Genomic DNA, 19,331 nt, shown 5'->3' on the forward strand with positions numbered 1-19,331 from the left:
AGAGTACTGGAAAGAGAGGCCAAAAGTTAAGAGCACTTGCTGCTCTTGTGGAGGACCAGACTGAGTTCCCAGTACCCACATGGCAGCTCAAAACCCTCTGTAACCCTAGGTACGGGGGATCCAGTGCTCTCTTTTACCTCCTTGGGTACCAGGCATTCTATATTGTGCACATATATACATGCAGGCAAAACACTTGTACACATAAAAGTAAAATTTAAAAATTAAGAAATTTCTAAAAAGAAATCATTTTCTCTTACTCCTCACAGCCACTTTGGGAGATGGGTAGGAATTATTATAAGGAAACAGAGTCACAGAAATTACACCATGTGGTCAGTCTTGTCTGTGTAGTGAGTAGGTAGAGGGACGCCGATCCAGGTCCCTAGATCCTGCTTTCTCTGGCCTGGGACAGTTACTGGGTCTCTCTGTGTAGGTATTTGGCACCCCTAGAGGGCTTCAGTGAGTTTGCATTCCCCTTGCTAATGAAAATGGTGCTCATGTTGGACTGAGTCCAAGAGTCCTTGTACCAAATATTTCAAAAATATTGAGCATGTGATTGCAAATCATTATCCGTACGGCCTTTCTTTGAGTTTGGAGTAAAGAGAGCTTAGTGGTCCATGGATCACCTCCAGAGTACAGTGCAATTAGCTAACTTTGCAGGTGCTTTTGTTTAAAAATGAAACTTCTCATTGGCCCCCCTGCAGTTATCATTCCCTCCCACCAAATTCATCCCTTCATTCTTCTCCTGGTGCAGATAATACTGACTTTCCCATGGCAATCCTCCCAAATCCACAAGAACACAGAGAAAGGAGAGACATTACAACTGAGGCTTCAATTGTCTGTCCATAATGTGCTTTGAGATCAAAGATGACGGCATTTTCTCAAGAATATACAAGGAGTCCCTAAAAATAATCTTTCAGCTTTGTACAATGTGGCAAGTGGAAATATTCCTTGGGGTTGGCTCTTGTGTAGTAAACATTTGGGAACCATTAAAACTCCTTGAAACGTGAGCAAGTTCATCTGGGATCGTAACTGGGGCTGACTTGCAGAGTTCACATGGGGCTTGACGGAAGGCTGGCTCTTGGCATTTGGTTGTCTGATGTTAAACTACCAAAGAATGATGAATTTTAATAATCTTAGTTTGTACTCCTATAAGCCTATGTAATTAAACCCCACCCCCATCCAATTTGGGGAACACAGATGGCCTGTGGTAGTAACCATGGCCAAAGGAAGCTGTTCCCCCTCAACCCTCTGATGATCCAAAAGATGTGGACAGGGAGGCACAGAGCCCTTCTGCTCCCCAAATCTTCATGCTCCCAAGGGGAGTCAAACATCCTGCATGTGAATTTTGAGTTTTGATCCCTGAATAGGGTTGGGAAGGCTCCTTAGAGGAAGATGAAGCAACAGTGCTACAACTGTTGCAATCTCCAAGGCTCCGGGATAGTAAGTAGTACCGGATGCAGGGGTTCTGGCAAGCATCAGTTACTGTGGAAAATCCTCTTCCGTGCCTTCCTCCACCTCCCCCGGCTTTACTAGTTTCTTCTCCACCCAACCTCAGTCACTCTCAACCGCTAGCCAAGACAGACAGCTCTTTCAGGATGACCACACTGCAGGACGGAGGTCTGCCATACTCTTCCAGAGCAGTGAGTGATGCTGAGTAGAAAATGGTGCTCCCTTCCACCCAGTCACCCCAGAGCCAGCTCCATGGTATGGTATAATACCAAAAGCAGGCCAAAGGCACGTTGGCCACTCGGCCCACCTCCTGCTGGTGTCCCTGTGGTCAGCAGTGTTGCGTGCTGCTGTTTGATCTGCTGCTTTCAGACCTCCTTGCGCTGCACTTGGCTTTTCCACATCCCTTCATGCCCCCAAGCTGTGCCTCCGTGCTCTTAGGAAATGCCAAGGGGAATTAGACAACTTGAACTAGTTTGCCATGCTGCTGGGACACTCGTCTGTTACTGATTTCTTCTGTTGTTTTTTTTTTTTTTTTTATTAAAAGCATTTCCATTTCCATTTCCCTTGCTCTGAAGCCTCAGAGTGTGTGTGCACAATTACCAAAATGCCGAGTCATCAGCATCCTACCTATTGAGGAATGTCAGGCTCTGGGACATTAAAACATCCATCTTGCACAACATTCACATGCTCTAGGCCTTTCTTTGTCACGAAATGAGGGTTCTTTTTTTTCCCCCTAAAAACATCCTTTTACAAAACAGTTGTATCTTTTGGTGTTGAAAATCTTTGGGATTTTATAAATAAATATCCAATGGTGTATTTACTTTAAAAAAAATTAAACAGGGCTGGAGGGATAGCTCAGCCATTAAAGGTTAGGCTCACAACCAAAAATAAAAAATTAAACGACACAACTGCAAAGTATCTAACTGTGTTTGACATGTGAATCCCCGAGTGAAAGCAGAGTGACCTCCTTATCCTAGATGCTCACGTGTGGTGAGAGTTTTATGGGGAAGTAGGATGTAGCCGCTGCCTCTACTCCCAACAAGGAACGGAAGTGCTTTGCAAATGCTTCTGCAGATGAGAGAGGTTCAGCAGGTGAGAAGGTTCTGTTCCCTGTTACCCTTTCCAAATATATAGAGAAACATAACCGAAGATAAGGATTTGGGGCAGAAACTGTGGCCGTGGAGCCCCAGTCTGGTCAGGAAAAATGGAAGATAGAGGTGCTGTCTCCGGGTAACTGGAGCCACGGGTAGAGCTCACGTCTTCTGCCCCTGAGTTGTGCCCAGACTGAGTGGAAGCCAAGACCCTGATCACATGCCAAAGAAGCTGCCTTCCTGCAAGACTACCTGGTACTCCCACAACGACCCCAGGCTGCCAGCTGCCACCCTGGATAGCTGCAAATAGATTTAGCCAAGCCGGAACTCATCACTTTGTTCTCAAGGGACCAAGAGCACAGTCTCATCATTCACAGTTGCTGGTACATCACTGTATCCTCTGCCACTGTCTCGTCAGTCCTTAGTCGCTCTGGAGGATCTGGTCCTCCAACACCTGTAAATAAGCAGCTTCCATGGGCCCTGACTCCAAGGCCACCTGTCTTGTGTGCGCATCCTGGAGCTCCTCAACCTCTCCCCCTACACTGCTGGCCAAGGCCTCAGGCTTCTTGAATTTAACTCCATCCAGCTGCACTTCTGGTATCCCGCTACCAACCCTAGCTTCTTAAAGGAAGGGGTTCCCCAGATGACTATAGTTTACAGAGGAAAGGCTTGGGGAACCCAAGATCATTCTGGAGCTCTAAAACCTCTCTCTAAACAGAATTTAGATTCGAAATTAAAGTCCTTGCAAGGGCTGTTAGGTACAGATTTTTCCACTCTACATTTATGTTGAGTGCCTGCCCCAGGCCAGGTTCTGTGGGTGTATATTTATGATGACCAGGAAAGGCAAGGTCTCTACTCTCCCTGAATTTAGAGTTAGGCAGGGCTAATGAATGTGTAATTTTCGTGAAGAGTGCTTTTTGAGGGACTAGAGGGGGGCAGTAATGGTGAACATGGGGGAGCTTCTCGGGGCTCCCAGATGAAGTCTTCAGAGAAGTGAGCCTCTCTAGTGACAGCTAGGGATTGAGAAGGAAGAAACCTTGGTGGACAGGGCTGGGAACCAAGGGACTGGCAAAGAGATCAAGGGAGAGACACTTAGGTGATTGAGGATGCCAAGGAGGCCAGAGGCCAAGAAAGGAGAAGGGGGCCCAAGAGGAAATCAGTCAGGAAAGTGGGGATCAGCAAGGAGTCTGGGTTTATTCAGATAGAATCAGAAATGAATTTATGGAAATGGATCTCAGTGGTCTCATTTTATCCATACTTTAAGTTTTTTGTAATTGCAGTCACCAATGCCAGTCAAGATCCATAAATATTAAATTGAAAATTTAGGAAATAATTCATAATGTATAAGCAACTTTTATTATAGTGTATATTGTTATAATTCTGTTTATTAGTGAAGACACAGTGATAGGTGATCTCTTATTTGTAATTTAAACTTTATCATATGTATGTGTGTGTAGGGAAACAGCATATAAATTGGGTTTGTACTATTGGAGTTTCAGGCATCTACGGGAGTCTTGGAATGCACACCCCACAGATGGAAAGCTGCTGTTTAAGGGTAGAAGTGAGGAGGCCATTGTGACCCAAGCTGTGGAGATGGTAACTGTCCTTGATTCGAGAGAGACAGAGAGCAGAGGGCTTTTGGGTTAGAGGCCAACGGCAGGTCTTGGTGTGTTCCTTGGAGAGTAAAGAAATCAAGGCAGACTCTTAGGTTTCTGTGGGTAAATAGCTGCATACAAGGAAACAGCATCTGCAGAGAGGACCGAGATAAAAGTGGGGTCCTCAGTTCTATAATCATACGAAAACAGTGATTCTTGTGGTTCTAGAGAGAAGGTGATCCGACCTATGTTTATTTTAATATCTGCTCCATGGTTTGCCAATGGCTTGGCAAATAAACCAGTCATCCAGCTCTGTGACTCATTCCAGTAGGTGCTAATCAGACATCCTGATTGACAGCAGCAACATCTCGGGGGACAAAATTAAATCATTAAATTTCACCCTGAAAAAACTTTGAAGATTCTGAGTCTTCACTTGAGCTCTCTGAAGTAGATCTGAGTTCCGAGAAGCCAATGGCCTCCTTAGACTCTGGGAAAGATGTACAGAGTGGCATCAGTTGGGAGACAGAGGGATGAGAAGGGCTTTGTATTCTCTCATTAGGCTTATTCCATGGTTGAGACAATGCTTAGGGTCACCTTCAGCTTCCTCATACCTGTTGGTCCTAGGGAAGATAGCTCACTTCCCATTTAAAACCAAATGGCTGGTCTTCACTGAATTTAAAGAAGCTATGGACTATGTCTTTGGCAGAAAGTCTGTGGATTATTCCAGGATCCATTTGTGCTAGGTTGGAGCCTTTCCATGACCCACATTTTCAAGGACCACCGTGGCTCTCCTCAGTGCAGCATCTCTGGATGAGGCAAAGCATTCACAGAGTCAAAGGGAGTTAGTTCCTGCTACACACTTCAACAGGCAGAGTCCTAGAGCTCTACAACCAAACATCCCTGAAAGATACTAATCCAGAAGCCCGAAGACCAGGGCTTGGCTCACCCCGTGCAGCCCTGTTTCTGCCACAATACTCAAGGAGTTGAACTCTGCCTTACAAGTTGACATAAACAATTATTAAAGGCAAAGATAAAACATTTTAACTGTATATTAGCATGCTATACAACTTGTAAGTATTTACCTGTGTTTACATTCATGATCCAGGGCCTGCCACTAGTAGGCAGACCTGAGTTTAGCCACACTAAAATATGGCCCTGGTAAAGTGACAGGTGATTCTGAAGACGTATTTTGGTCTTTCTAAAAGGATTTGTTGTTGCGTTATATACAGTGCCTTGCCCCAATAGAGGGGGCTCTGCTGTGTACCACGTACATAGCACTATTCTTGTATATTTGGGGTTCCTCATGCACATAACTTGAAGACAGGAGCCAAGACAGCTCACTCTGCCCACCATCTAGGAGAAACAAGCACTCTGGCTTCCTCCCTGGGTCAGGTGGTGCCTCACAGGAGGCAACTCCAACAGACCACTCCTTTCTTGGGCTCTGGTGGAGTATGGGCCCCTGACCTTGCCATGCCACCACTGCCTGGTAGTGCCATGGGACCTCAGTAAACAGCACCTTTTTCTCTCTTCCTCCTTCCTCTTGCCCTTCCTCCTTTTTCCCCACCTGCCATTCCTTGCCTCCTCTCTCGCTCCCCTCCCTCTCCATCTGCAGTAAACCGGTCCCCTTCTCGATGCAGCGGCTTGAATCGCTCCGAGTCTCCAAACCGAGATCGCAGTGACTTTGGCGGGAGCAACACACAGCTGTATAGCAGCAGCAACAACCTCTACACACCTGACTACTCGGTGCACATCCTCAGTGACGTGCAGTTTGTGAAGGTAACGCCTTCAGGAGGGCATCTGGCTGGGGGAGTGGGTCAGGACTTTATCCGGATTCCAGTCCCCCGTCCCAGGATCATGCTGGATGGCAGCTCCTCCCTGACTGTACAAAGCCCTGCTTTTAGTAAGCTTGATCGTGACCGCTCATTATTGTCGTGTTGTTAATCATTGGTCCCAGTCAAGACTCCTGATCCTTTATTTCATGTGGAGACACTAAGGCATGAAATAAAGGGAGATGAGCTTGCCTGAAATACATTTCTAGACAGGACGGCCTTTTGGACCCCTGCCACTGGCACCGGAGTGATTCTGTCCGTTCTTTCAAGGTCAGTCAGCAAGGAATAATAAGCCAAGCATGTAGAAAAACCATGATCATCTTCTCTGACAGTATATTGACTATATGACAGTGTTTCTAAACCACAAATGAAAATGGGCCACTGAGGAGCCACTCTGAAGCGCCGCGGGGACACAGGCACTGAAAGGCTGGGGTCTCTTCCGAGCTTTCTGCAGGGCTGCAGTGCCTAGGGGTTCCTTCAGTCTTCTACCTTTCTCTTCCGCTGCTGGATTTTCTTCCCTGGTCAGCAAACCATTATAAACTGGTCCCTGAGACCTTAGCTAGAGCCCACTCATCCCAGTTCAACGAAGCATCCAGTGAGTACACTTGGTAACTGCCGACTGTGGAAATCACACGGTGAAAGGAGGTCATTTCCTTCTGCCCACAACACTGATTACTTCTAGGGTGTGCCACAGGACTCTGCAGATACTTCAGTGACAGTCAGCCCATAAAAGTAGCCGTGAAAAGAAGAAACCACTGAACGTGGCCAGCAGAAGAGGAGAACGTGCCAGAGGGGGCATATGGTGGTTTGAATAGGAAGGGCCCCCCATAGACTCGTGTGTTTGAATGCTTGGCTCATAGGGAGTGGCACTATTAAGAGGTGTGGCCTTGTTGGAGGAAGTGTGTCACTGTGGGGACAGCTTTGAGGTCTCAGATGCTCAAGCTAGGCCTATGTGGCATTCACTTCTGCTGCCCGAGGATCAGCATGTAGAACTCTCAGCTCCTTCCCTAGCACCATGTCTGCCTTTCCTTTATAAGAGCTGCCGTGGTCATGGTGCCTCTTCACGGCGATAGAAACCCTTGACTAAGACAGGGTAAGGACTGCTGGGTGGACAGCACTCTGCGAGGATCTTTCCTGAGTCCTTTACTGGAATCACCTGTCCCACCTCACTACCACCCTCTGAAGTGTGCTACCGCCATCCCCGTTGTACAAATGACTTTGAGGCTTGAACGCAAGGTCATCTGGCTAAAAAATGATAGCATCACACTTCAGAGTTGACACTTCTGTCTGCTTCTGGAGTCCAGGCCCTGGAATCACTGGACAGAAGGGAGAGTTGTGGAAAGTTAGCCCAGGGAGGAGCCACCACAGCCTAGCTGAGATCTACTCACAGCTGTGACTGGACATCTAACAGGCCTTGGAGCAGAGAAGCTTACTTCACTCCCTGTGGCTTCCAGCCTGGAAAACCTCTCAGTGCTCCTGGGGACCTTCCTCCGAGGTGGAGGCAGGAGGAGGGCGATAAGAGGGGCCAGTGTGCTGGCTCGGCTGCTTTGCAGTGTTGGGCTCAAAATTTCAGGGCACGGGTTATCAGCCTTCTCACTTTGTCTGCTCTGCCTTAGCGTTGAGGAGCTACTGTGTCAGCTGCCTCCAGAGCTTACAGAAGCAAGGTGAGGGAGGCAGGCTAGCACGTCACAACCCAGTAAGTTCAAGTGCTGAGCCATGGCATGAAGAGAGACGAGTCATCCCCTTCTGAAGTGGCTATCAGGAAAGGGCACTGGCTGAGGGCTAGGGAGGGAGGGAGGGAGGGAGGGAGCATGCTCAGAATAGAGACCACAGTGCTGGGGGTGTCAGGGATCTGAACACTGGCCTGTAAAGAGCAGAGGCAGGCGCTGGTGTGAGATGGGAAGGGAGCATCGGAAGCAGAGCCCCTGAGCCCTGTGGGGCAGCATTATGGACTTTGGATTCTATTTTTAGAGCATTGCTCCAGCAATGGGAAGAAAAAAAAACCGTTAAGTAGAATTAATAGTTTTCTGAAGCCACAGGTTTAAAGGGTGTTGTTTAATTGGTCACCATTCTCAATTTTAAAACATTTAGATGGAGGAAAAGAGGGGAGGAGTCCTTTCTTTCCCCTTGGATCTTCCTGTTCAATTCAGGAAGTCAGCTCAGGCTACTATCACAAATTACCATACTATGTACGGCTTATACTGCTATAGGCTGGCAAGTCAAGGTCAGGGACCAGTAGATCCAGTGTGTGTTGAGGGCCCACTTCCTCATAACCTTTGAGTCTTCAGATGTTAGAGAGCAGAGGAAGGAGACAAGACCTCACAGAATAGAAGGCACAGTGCCCACCACCCTTAAGACTAATCCCATCCCAAAGCCCCCCTCCTGAATGCCTTCTCCTGAAGGATTAGGTTTTAATATGTAGTGTATAGATTCCGGGGGTCAGATGGCACTATTTATGGCTGAAGTTTAAAAATATCAGTAATGTGAGAAATCCACAGAGTTTATTTAATGAGCAAGGGAATTTATTAGGGAGTAACTCACTATAGCACAGGTATTTATTGTAGGGTCCAGGAAAGTCAAGCTCTGTCCCATGCTGATCTTTCAAGATCTGCCTGGTCAGTCCCAACATCCAGAACCACGAGGGAGTAAAGAGAGTGCTGTGTACATGCATCCCAGGTCTTAAGGGTCTTCTCCCCGCTCCCCCACCAGGGGCCTGTACTTCAAGGTCACAGGCAGGTGTAACAGTTACCTGCTGCCTCACTAGGGGCGGTGCTTCAAGGTCATAGCTAGTACAGCTACCCACTACAAATTAGTGTACAGTCTGGTTTGCTACTATGGAGTGGAAAGTGAGATTCTTTATCCATCAGGTTTAAATAAGCAGCTGTGGGAGCTGAGGGTTTGGAGGAGTGGTCCAATCTTGACTAGATTGGATAGGACAATAGGGCCTGGATTTGGGAGTTCCTCAGAGGACTGTACTGAGAAGACCTTGGCTAGAGGAAATTTGTAAATGTTTTCCTAAAACTCATCCCCACTCTCAGACCTAAGAAAAGGGAAATTTCCCCAAATAACAAGGAAAACTCTTTCCAGCCTGAGATAGCAAGAACCCTGAATCTAAGGCCAGTTCTCAGGAGAACTGAGAATCATATGCTTCTTTTTGTCACATGACAGGATCGGGTTCTGGTCCAAGCTGTGGGGAAACACCAAACATAGTCCTTTTTTTCCACATGAACGTTTTAAAGTTGAGAAGGGTGTCTAATTAAAGGGTTACTCAAACTCTCTTTACACCTGTGGCTTCTGAAAACTTCTACTGAGGGGCACTTTTCAAATTCAAGACAAATGTGTTAGGGTTTGGTTTTCTCCTTTGCTGTGTAATGTAAGATGGTTCTTAAAATGTAAGCGAAAAATCCCCTCCTCCCGATTCAAAAGATGCTCAGGAACTTGCTGTGACAACTTCCCCACCTCTCTCTCCCTGCTCTGACTTTCTCTTTAGCCAGGAGACTCTCTCTGTGCTTCCTTATTTTATTGTGTTGTTCTAAGGACTGAACCTGGGGCCTCAGATACCCCGGGCAAGTGATCTGAGCCATACAGTCCCTGTGGACCTGATGGGACCGCTGCATGGAGAAGTGTTTTCATGGGCCCAAACTCCAGTGGCTGGCTGCAGGAAAGGTCCTCAGTGACCTTCCTTGTCCAATAAACTTAAGTTCCAAAATTATTAAGTTCAAGAGAAATACAATTTCAAGACAAGTTTAAAATGAGATAGAAAGGCACATCTTATGGTTTTTCTGGGAAAGGTTTTAAAGCCATAATTCATAGATATAAAGCCACCAATCCTTGTGAATTTTTTTGTTTTGTTTTTGGGGGTTTTGTTTGGTTGATTTTCTTTGTTTTGGCTGGTTTGGGGTGGGTTTTTTTTGTCTTTTTGTTTGGAGTGTGTGTGTGTGTGTGTGTGTGTGTGTGTGTGTGTGTCCTGTAGGCATCATTGTTAAGCTAAGTGTGGGTTGTATGACTTTAACCAAGCTCCCCATCACCATCTAGTGGTAAAAATCCCTAAATTTCAGGATCGTGTTCTGAAGGTTAATAAACCATCCCTAAATCACAAGTTCATAAAATGGCAAGAGACACCCACAGCCTAAAGGTTCACTCTGGGTACCTTGGCTGCCAAATCAAGATGCCCAAAAGGGAAGCTTACCTTTTGTTAGTATCAAGATAATAATTTAATAATTTAAGAGATGCTTTAAAAATTAGGAAGGAGCCTGAGCGGAATTAAGGCAGCGTCATGTGCAGGGCGCCCACAAATGGCTATGGAAGGCCAGCAGATGTAGCGCAGTGCAGAGACCTGGAAAAGGATCTGGCTGCCCCAGTCCAGGCTGGTAGCAGGGAGAACTGTTGACCATCAAGGCCACGGTGATAAAATGTTTTCACCTGTTTCTCTCTTGTTTGATTTTTTGGAGACAGGGTGGTACAATGTAGCTCTCGTTGGTCTGTTTCTCATTTCTTTACCAGACAGTATTTCTATTTAACAGTAACATGCTAAATTGAAGAGTCGTCAGGGCTGGGAGTGTAAGGCAGCAGTACCCCATTTGTCTGGCTGTACTAAGCCCCGGGTTCATCCCCTAGCGTTAATAACAAAACTTGCTCCAAGGGAGAGAAATAATGAAACTGGATTTTTGAACCTGCATCCATTTTTCAAACCAGAGTGTATGTCAACAGATTCTCTTTTCTAATTTTGTTTAGATCTATTCATTTTATTTTCTGTGTATGAGTGCTTTGTTAACATACAAGTCTGTATATGCATGGGAATCAGACCAGGTCCTCTGCACAAACAAGTGCTCCGAATTGCTAAGCCTTCTCTATAGCCCTTATGTCAAGAGGCTTTTGTTTTTTCAAGTGATGCATTAGCACAGGGGTACTTTAAGGTTTATTTTTTTCTCCTTAGAGCAGAGTGAAAGCAAAGCTGTAAGAACAGAGAGGTCAATGGTACCTTCCCTTTTCCACGGCCACCTACTGACACGCAGACCCTCCCCACAACTCTACCCTTTATGCAGTCTCCAGGCCAACCACTGCCCCCAACACACACACACACACACACACACACACACACACACGCACGCACGCACGCATGCATGCACATGCACACGCACACACACACGTGCGTGCACACACGCACGCACACACGCACACATACACACGTGCATACACACACACCACACACACACGTACACACGCACACACACACACACGCACATGCACACGCACACATACACATGTGCGTGCACACACACGCACGCACACACACGCACACATACACACGTGCGTGCGCACGCGCACACACACACACACACACACACACACACACACACCACTGCCTCTCCTAATGTCCAGTCCTGGCTGTGGCTGTCTGAATCTTCTTTATAGCAGGCATCTTAGTTGGAGTTTCTATTGCTGTGATGAAACACCATGACCAAAGATTTGGCTTACACTTCCACATCATCAAAGCAAGTCAGGACAGGAACTCAAACAGGGCAGGAACCTGGAAGCAGAAGCTGGTACAGAGGCCATGAAGGAGTGCTGCTTACTAGCCTGTTCCTCTTGGCTTGCTCAGCCTGCTTTCTTACAGAACCCAAGACCACCAGCCCAGGGGTGGCCCTCTCCCACCAACCACTAAGAAAATGTCCTGCCGGGCGGTGGTGGCGCACACCTGTAATCCCAGCACTCAGGAGGCAGAGGCAGGTGGATCTCTGTGAGTTTGAAGCCAACCAGGTCTACAGAGTGAGTTCCAGGACAGGCTCCAAAGCTACAGAGAAACCCTGTCTCGAAAAAACAAAAAAAATAAATAAATAAATAAAAGAAGAAGAAAAAAAAAAGAAAATGTCCTAAAGACTTGCCTACAGCACAACCTTATGGAGGCATTTCCTCAGCTGAGGCTCCCTCCTCTCCAGGGACTCCAGCTTGTGTTAAGTTGACATAACACTAGCCAGGACAACAAGTGGGGGTTTAACATGGTGAATGCTTCCAATGACAGGGACCTTGGTATCTCACGGGGTCCCTCCCTGAGAGTTGTTATCAAGAAGTAGTCCTGAAGTGTCTGAAGCGTAGCTCACTCAGTACAGGTGCGACAGGGGTGGAAACTTCCCGAGCATGAAAACGGAGTAAAGGATGAAGGAGCATTTTACAGCAGTTCCGTTCCCCTGGTTTAGATATGGTTTGAGTGTTGTCCCCAAAGGCTAACAAAGTCCCCAGTGAAGCAGTATCAGGAGGTGGGTCTTCCAAAGGTGGCGCCTAGAGGACAGTGAGTGGGTTTGGGGGAGCACCATTGCAGGGGATTAGTCTCCTTTTCCCAGGACTGGGTTGGTTTTCAGGAAGTCAGGTTGTGGTCTGACAAGGTTAAGCCTATGCGCCTAGACCCTTGCTGCCCTCAGCCGTTTCTCCTTAGGCTTCTCTAGCTTGTGATGCAGCCAGGGAGCCTCTCACCAAGCACCAACTCCACGCTGGTTATACTCTCAACCACTGGGCTCTTGAGCCAAAAAAACCCTCTTTTCTATATGAAGTGCAAGGCTCAGCTAGTTGCTATGGCAACCCAGAAGAGGTCCAGGCAGGTTCTTCCAAGTGCACTGTGAAGTCTAAAGCCAGTGAGAATGAGCAGTGGGTCCTCCCTTGTCCTTCCCCTGCTGGGCTTAATGCAGCACTTCATGACGTCAGGCCTCAGAGCAGGCATTGCAAGCACCCCAATGGAGCTGCTTATGGACAGAGTGACTACAGAGCTCTTCTGAGCCTCCGTCTACTTCCTTCCAGATCACACGACAGCAGTACCAGAATGCGCTCACGGCCTGCCACATGGACAGCTCGCCCCAGTCCCCAGACATGGAAGCCTTCACTGATGGGGACTCCACCAAGGCCCCCACGACCCGGGGCACACCCCAGACTCCAAAGGACGACCCAGTCCTCACACTCCTGAGCAACAGGCCCAGCTTGCCGTGTGAGTCAGTCTGGCAGATCGGTTGGGCTGCTGTGTGGTATGAACAGCCCTCCCTTCATTCTCCACTTCTGCCCAGCAGCCATCTTGTGCCTCCCAGAGCCATGGGGCTCCTCCAAGGCACAGAGGTAATGTACTCACTGTCCTCCCTAGGCAGCCGCTCAGATGGTCTGAGAAGCCCCGGCGAGGTCGTATACCTGAGGATGGAGGAGATGGCCTGCCCCCAGGAAGACATGGCCAGCTATGAGGAGCATAAGACACACCAGCCCTCACTGTCCCCTGCAGCTGTTCCCACAACAGCAGGTCAGAGCTGGGTCCAGAGGAGCAAGGAGGGCACCACTCTGGGACGCAAGCATGATTCAGAGCAAGCTGGCTTGGGGGAACCCTGGGACCCCAGCTCCTGCATCACAGACAGAGAGGGGAGAAGGGGGGATGGGGCGAGGGGGTACTGTCAGCATTTACCAAGCTCCTGCCATGTGCCGGGCCCATCCAGTTCATCTTTCCAGGGCAACCTGAGCAATGGTAGGGGCTGTCTTCTGCCTGGATTCAGACCTTAGCCTCTCAATTCAGAATTTTTTTTTTTTTTTTTTAAACACAAGATCTCATATAACCCAGGCTGGCCTCAGACCCACTTTGTAGCAGAGGATGGCCTTGAACTTCTGAGCCTCCTGCCTCTGCCTCCCAAGTGTTGCGATTACAAGCATGCGCCACCACACTGGATTTTTAGGAACTGTACAATTTTAAGCAAATTACTCAATCTAAGGTTCAGTTTCCTTATCCGAATAGGTAAATTTCCAGAGTAAATTAATAAATACAAACAGCAGTAGTTATATCATAAAGCAGTTTCAAGTCTAAGTGAAAGAATGTATATACAGGGCACACTGGTGCCTGGTATCACACTATAAATATTACAGCTACCCTGTAGATAAGTACAGCATGCTGTACTCTGACATCAAGATACAGCTTTGTGACAGCTGGTCTACAGGGCGAGTTCCAGGACAGCCAGGGCTACACAGAGAAACCTGGAAAAACCAAAAAACGGGAGGGAGGGAGGGAGGGAGGGAGGAAGGAGGGAGGGAGGGGGGAGGGAGGGAGGGAGGAAGGAAGGAAGGAAGGAAGGAAGGAAGGAAGGAAGGAAGGAAGGAAGGAAGGAAACTGACATCAGCCACCATCCTCACTGGTAGGGCTCTTCACTTCTCCTGGGCCACAGAGCAGGCCAAGGTCTCTGGACCTTTCCCTGTGTTCTCAGACCCCTTCATTTGAGACCCAGTTCACCTCTGCCTGGACAGTGGAGCTCAAAGCTCCCTGTGTCCCAGCAGCAATGAGATCCAGTTTTCTTCACTAAGGTAGACAGCCTCAAGCTTTGGGCACTTCACACACCTACCCACCAGGCCATTAGTCCCAGTGCTTCAGAGCTGCCCCACTCCACACCAAGTACACAAAGATCTCCAGAGGCTCCTGGATTTGTGAGGTCAGTGAGACGACATGTACCAAACCCAGAAAGATGGTGCCAACAGACACCGGTCCAGGATTTGAACTAGAAATCGAGATCTTTTTCTCCCCCATACACCAAATTTCAGAGCTCTGCTAAAGCATGTAGTTAGGAGATGCATGTAGTTAGCATGCAAAGGAGAGGTAATGGAGATGGATGGACTTTGGGGAACATCTAGCCCACCTCTGAGTGTGATACACGAGGACCCACGAGGTTGAGAGAGGGGAAGCAGTTCCCACGCCCAGTGACCATGTTAGAAGTGGACTCCACGTCAGGGCTTTGGGTGCAGGTCTGTTTCCAACGTAGCACCCTGCCTCCCAGCTGGGACCCTTTCTGGGCTCTGAGATTCTAGGAGGCCAGAAGCATGGGCCCAGTTGTTGCTGAGCCTTTGGTTTTACAGGTAAAAGAAAGTGACATCCAGTGGCCTCAGGTGTCCCTTTTGTCTGCCACAGACACTAGGCGGAGCACACAGTATGTTCTCCCTCTCTCTTGCCAGATGGCATTAGAGGAGAGAGAATTATTTCTGAATCATCTGACTGCTGGATTACAGAGCCTATTGTCTCTCTGTTCTTTCATGACAGTAAAAATGCCATTTGCTAACTAATAGACACCACCCTGCAGGACACACACAGACAAACGCACACACACACACACGCACATGCACACGCACATGCACACGCACAACACTGTTAGTATTGTCACTCACGGAGACACTGAGAGGTCCTACCCTTCCACCCTGTCACTCACAGAGAGGCTTCACTAGGAATCCCCGCCCCGCCCCCCATGCCTGGCCCTGACACTTAGGTTGGAGACCTGAGTTGACTTTCCTTTCAGCTTCCGAGACTGAATGCTATAACATCCACCTGGAGCCAGAGGCCAGCCCCTGCAGCAGCGACTCTGAGGAAACCATGGGCAAGAAGCTGCTGAGAACCTTGAGTGAGTATCTTCTCTCCCCGACCAAAGCTCCTCCCAAGCACCAGGAACAGCAGGTTAGGACCCTTCTCCAGGGGAAGGCTTGCAAGCCCTGTGAGACACACCTCTGAAAAGCCACAACAAGGCCTGAGCTAGTGCCACACCTGTGATACTGTTCGAATCTGTCCCCTTCCCTTGGTGATCTGGTGATAAGAGGCAGCAGACGTGCCCTGAGGTCAAATTCTGACCTTAGGTCGAGATCTTTGGATCACTGGACCCATTGTTTTGAGAGACCACAATGGCAGGATTAAATAATTGTGACTGAGACCTTAGAACCCACAAAACCCATAATAGTCACTATATAGTCCTCTGAAGAAAACTCTGTCCAGGAGACACCACGGGAAGGGAAACAGGGCAGGGAGATGGGTCAGTGGGTAAAGGTGCTCGCTGTGAGCCTGAAGACCTGAGTTTGAATCCCACGACCCACATGATGAGAGGAGAGAACTGACTCACAAGTAGTCACCTGACCTCCACATGTATACCACGGCACCCCAGAAACCACACACACACACACACACACACACACACACACTGTTCTTTAAAAGAGAGAAAAGAGAACAGTATTCTCCTTAGACATCAGTCAATGGCAGAGAGAGCAAGATGAAAATGTTCCTTCCTGAAAAAGAGCTGTTGAAAGTGTCTCTTCCACCTTTGAGGACATTTATGCAGCCACCATCACTGGCCCAGAGTGGGCAGATGTTCTGAAATGGAGCCCTTGGAATGGCTCCCAGCTCTACCCACCAACTCCAGCCCATGGGACATCAAAAACTGGGAGAGTAGTACTCTTTGGGGAGTCCGGAAGTCCCTTGAGCTGGGGCCGTCCAGGGAAGGGAGAGAAAGCTTTTCAGGGCCTACCTTAGTCCCTTCCATGAACTCTCTACTGTAGACTAGTGCTTGGAAATGGGGGATTTTTTTCAAAGAGGTTCCTGTTTGGGGAAACTGCTTCAGGGTGCAGATGTGCTGATGACATCAGCACCGTGGTGCAATGCAGATTCCATTGCATGCATTCCAAAGTGGGGGTGTGTCTCTTCTTCCTCCTCTGTGTGGAGGAGCCCTCAGCCTGCTGAGGCTGTCCTCCCTAGCTCTGGATTGATGCTGACAACCCGTTTTTCAGGTGGTCGGAAAAGGAAGAAGTCAGCAGATGGAGAGAGAGCCTCGGAGGAAAACTCCAATTTAACACCTCTGATCACATGATGGGGGAAGACCTCATTGGCTGGGTGTGAGAGTCCAAGGCTTTGGGGGAAGAGCCACCCTCCCATCACTTGCTTCCCCCAGGGCCTCCCTCCGCTGACAGAACACTCCGCCCTCCACCCTCCACCCCCTCAGTCAGTTTGTCTCCAGTGTGACACAGAAGGCGATGCCCGTAATGGAAGATGCTAGACGTGGCCTTGTCCATAGCATAGTCCTGGACTGGCAGGGAGATGGCTCCAGGCTGACAATGCTACTCTGAGGCTCCCAGTGATATTCGCTGTCCTTTGGTGTCCCGGAGCCACAGGAGACCCATGTCCTGGAACCCACCATGCTTTCTTCCAGAACAAAATAACCCTTTCTACCATAGTTCATACTTAGCAGTAACTCAGGGGGTGGTGTAGGCAGAGAGGTGTGTTAGAGTCTAGAGGAGCAGGAAGAACACCAGTTCCAGGGATGGACAAGGATTCTTCTACCAGAACTTCAGAGTGTGGGACTCACTGTCAGTGCCTGGATTCTCTCTGAAGCCTGTGGAAGGGCCAGAGAGGAAGCCTTGGGTCACTGTATCTCCCCAGGTCGTGTGAGTTTGGGCTTCCAGTAATTAATCTCTCAATAAGCCTGCTTCACAAGGGGAGGATCAGGGAGCACAGAGACCAAGTTGTGAGCCAGACGAGGAACTTCAGGTTTTAAGTGAAAATCAAAGCAGGAAAAAAAAAAAAAAAACGTACATGAAAAAAACTATGGTTAGAGTGAGTTTAGCCATGACAAACCAAAGAGTGCCCAGTTCAGCCAGGAAGGATGATCCGTGCTGTCACGGGACTTCAGTGTGCTTGACACAGGAATGTTGAATGCTCACTTTTCTTTTTCACATACCCCCACTGTCAGCCTCTTACTATATCCCTTGCTGGTCTAGCTAAGTATTCCAAAAATTTACTAGATCCAGGGGGTTTTAATCCTGGATGTTAAGGCAGATGCAACTCCAACCACAACCACAAGATGGCAGAATGAGCATGCCTATCTACTCCTAAGACTAATTGTAGGTATTGGGAACCGTGGCCAGCCTAAGGGAAAATGTAAGTCGAGTTTGAGTTTGAATTTGAGTTTCTGATTTATTTCCCAACCATTGCACACCTCCAGTCAGTAGCCAGAGATGCAGTCCTGCCTGCTGCATCTCCAAGCCATTCCCAAGCCACCTTTCCCCTCCCCCACTCAGTCACAGGCAGATGGACAGCTGATAATTCCTCTATGTTATCTGTGTCTCAAAGGAAAATGCTTGCCCACAGGAACTTAACTTAACTCAGGGGTTGTTGTTAACCTGGGGCTGCTACTCCAGGGGAGTCCGTAGTTTGACTTCAGAGGGTCTATGAAGCCCTTACAACTGTCGGAACTTAGCGTTTTTGTGTGCTTTCCAGAGACTTGAAGCTTTCTTAATATTCTCAAAGTTCCCAGACTCACAAAGGCTTTTAATAGTTTTAAATAGTGGAACTTTCAGCCCAGTGTTTCTGCAATGCAGAGTGAATATTGGACACTTTGAGAATGGTGTTTAATTACAAGTGGTCAGGCATTCTTGTGAAGGTTGGCACCCACCAAGACAGGGTCCTCAGAAATCCTTGGCACACCACACAGTATGGTATAGTCTACATCCCACATAACTTTTGCCCATTGTCTACCAAACCACAGTCGGTATTGCCGAGAGGACCCCGGCCGACGGGAGGGAAGACTGGAGCCAGGATGCCTCGTGTGTGTGTCACTGGCCTCACAAGCCCCTTGCTTAGCCTGGCTGGCCTGAGGTGCAGCCATGCATGCGTTCTAGCTAGCTCCATAGCCACCGCTCCCTGCCTGCTCCTGCCTGGTCAGGATAGATAGTGGCAGCCCTCAGTGCTGGGGGTCTCGGACCTAGGCCAGTGAGTGATGAGTTCTGAAGGAGAATTCGCAAGGGAGCCGCTGGACAAACCGCTCCCTCTCATTATCCCTTAGGCCACAGGCCCAGGCCACTGCTGTTGCATTATCCCCTCCCCCCTGCAGAACCTCTAAGGAGCCTGTCCCCACTCCTTTCCTTATCTCCCAGACCCCCACATTTTCTTCAGGTTAAAATAAATTTAAAAAAAAAAAGATTTTAAAATAAAGCATTTATGAAGGCTCAATAAAATGTAAATAATTTTTAAATAAAATGAAAATGTGTTTCCTGGACTATTATGGACACTTTAATTGCCCGTGGAATTTCGGAGTTCTAAAGTGGTGTCATGTGCGATGTGTATTGGACATTGCACAGGTGTAAACATCTCGCCTGGAAGAGCACTCCTGAGGCAGGTGTGGGGCTGAGGTAAGGTTACAGGAAAGTTCAGGTACTTCACTTTGGGAGGCCAGATGGGTCCGATTTTATAAGAATGAAGGGCAGCAGTGGGAAGTGAAACAGGAACCTGGGTGTAAATGGAGACAAGCGGGTATTAAGGATAATGAGAAGGGACGCCGCCTGCTGAGTCCATGTGACCATGAGAAAAGTGTAGGATCCTGGGGGCCAGACCCAGACACGCCCCAGACTGCGCTGCGGCAGGCTCCTGCAGACTCTCTCAAAGAAGGCATACTGCCAGTGGTTCCTAAGCAGAGGTGAGAGGAAAGACCAGGGGAGTGGGCCAGAGGACACGGAGCGCTGGGAGCCGGCTCTGGATGGTGGACCGGCCAGGCCGCTGGCAAGCTGTGTGACACACCATTAGTGGGCTACATCAGAACAATTTAAGAGAC

General features: G+C 48.5%; 1 protein-coding gene across 2 annotated transcripts in view; it reads left to right on the plus strand.

Annotated features, from left to right (window-relative positions):
* Cnnm1 (cyclin and CBS domain divalent metal cation transport mediator 1) overlaps window positions 1-17,312 on the plus strand; it is a 53,783-nt gene extending 36,471 nt beyond the window's left edge. For both annotated transcript variants that reach the window (XM_036169759.1, XM_036169768.1), the window contains 5 exons: window positions 5,748-5,911; window positions 12,757-12,940; window positions 13,091-13,240; window positions 15,264-15,365; window positions 16,516-17,312. In XM_036169759.1, coding sequence (XP_036025652.1) covers window positions 5,748-5,911; window positions 12,757-12,940; window positions 13,091-13,240; window positions 15,264-15,365; window positions 16,516-16,595 — 680 coding nt within the window. In that variant the 3' untranslated portion in view covers window positions 16,596-17,312. The remainder of the gene's footprint in view (window positions 1-5,747; window positions 5,912-12,756; window positions 12,941-13,090; window positions 13,241-15,263; window positions 15,366-16,515) is intronic.
* The last annotated feature ends 2,019 nt before the right edge of the window (window positions 17,313-19,331 follow it).

The sequence above is a fragment of the Onychomys torridus genome, chromosome 1 (genome assembly GCF_903995425.1).
Source record: "Onychomys torridus chromosome 1, mOncTor1.1, whole genome shotgun sequence".
NCBI classification, from domain to species: domain Eukaryota; kingdom Metazoa; phylum Chordata; class Mammalia; order Rodentia; family Cricetidae; genus Onychomys; species Onychomys torridus.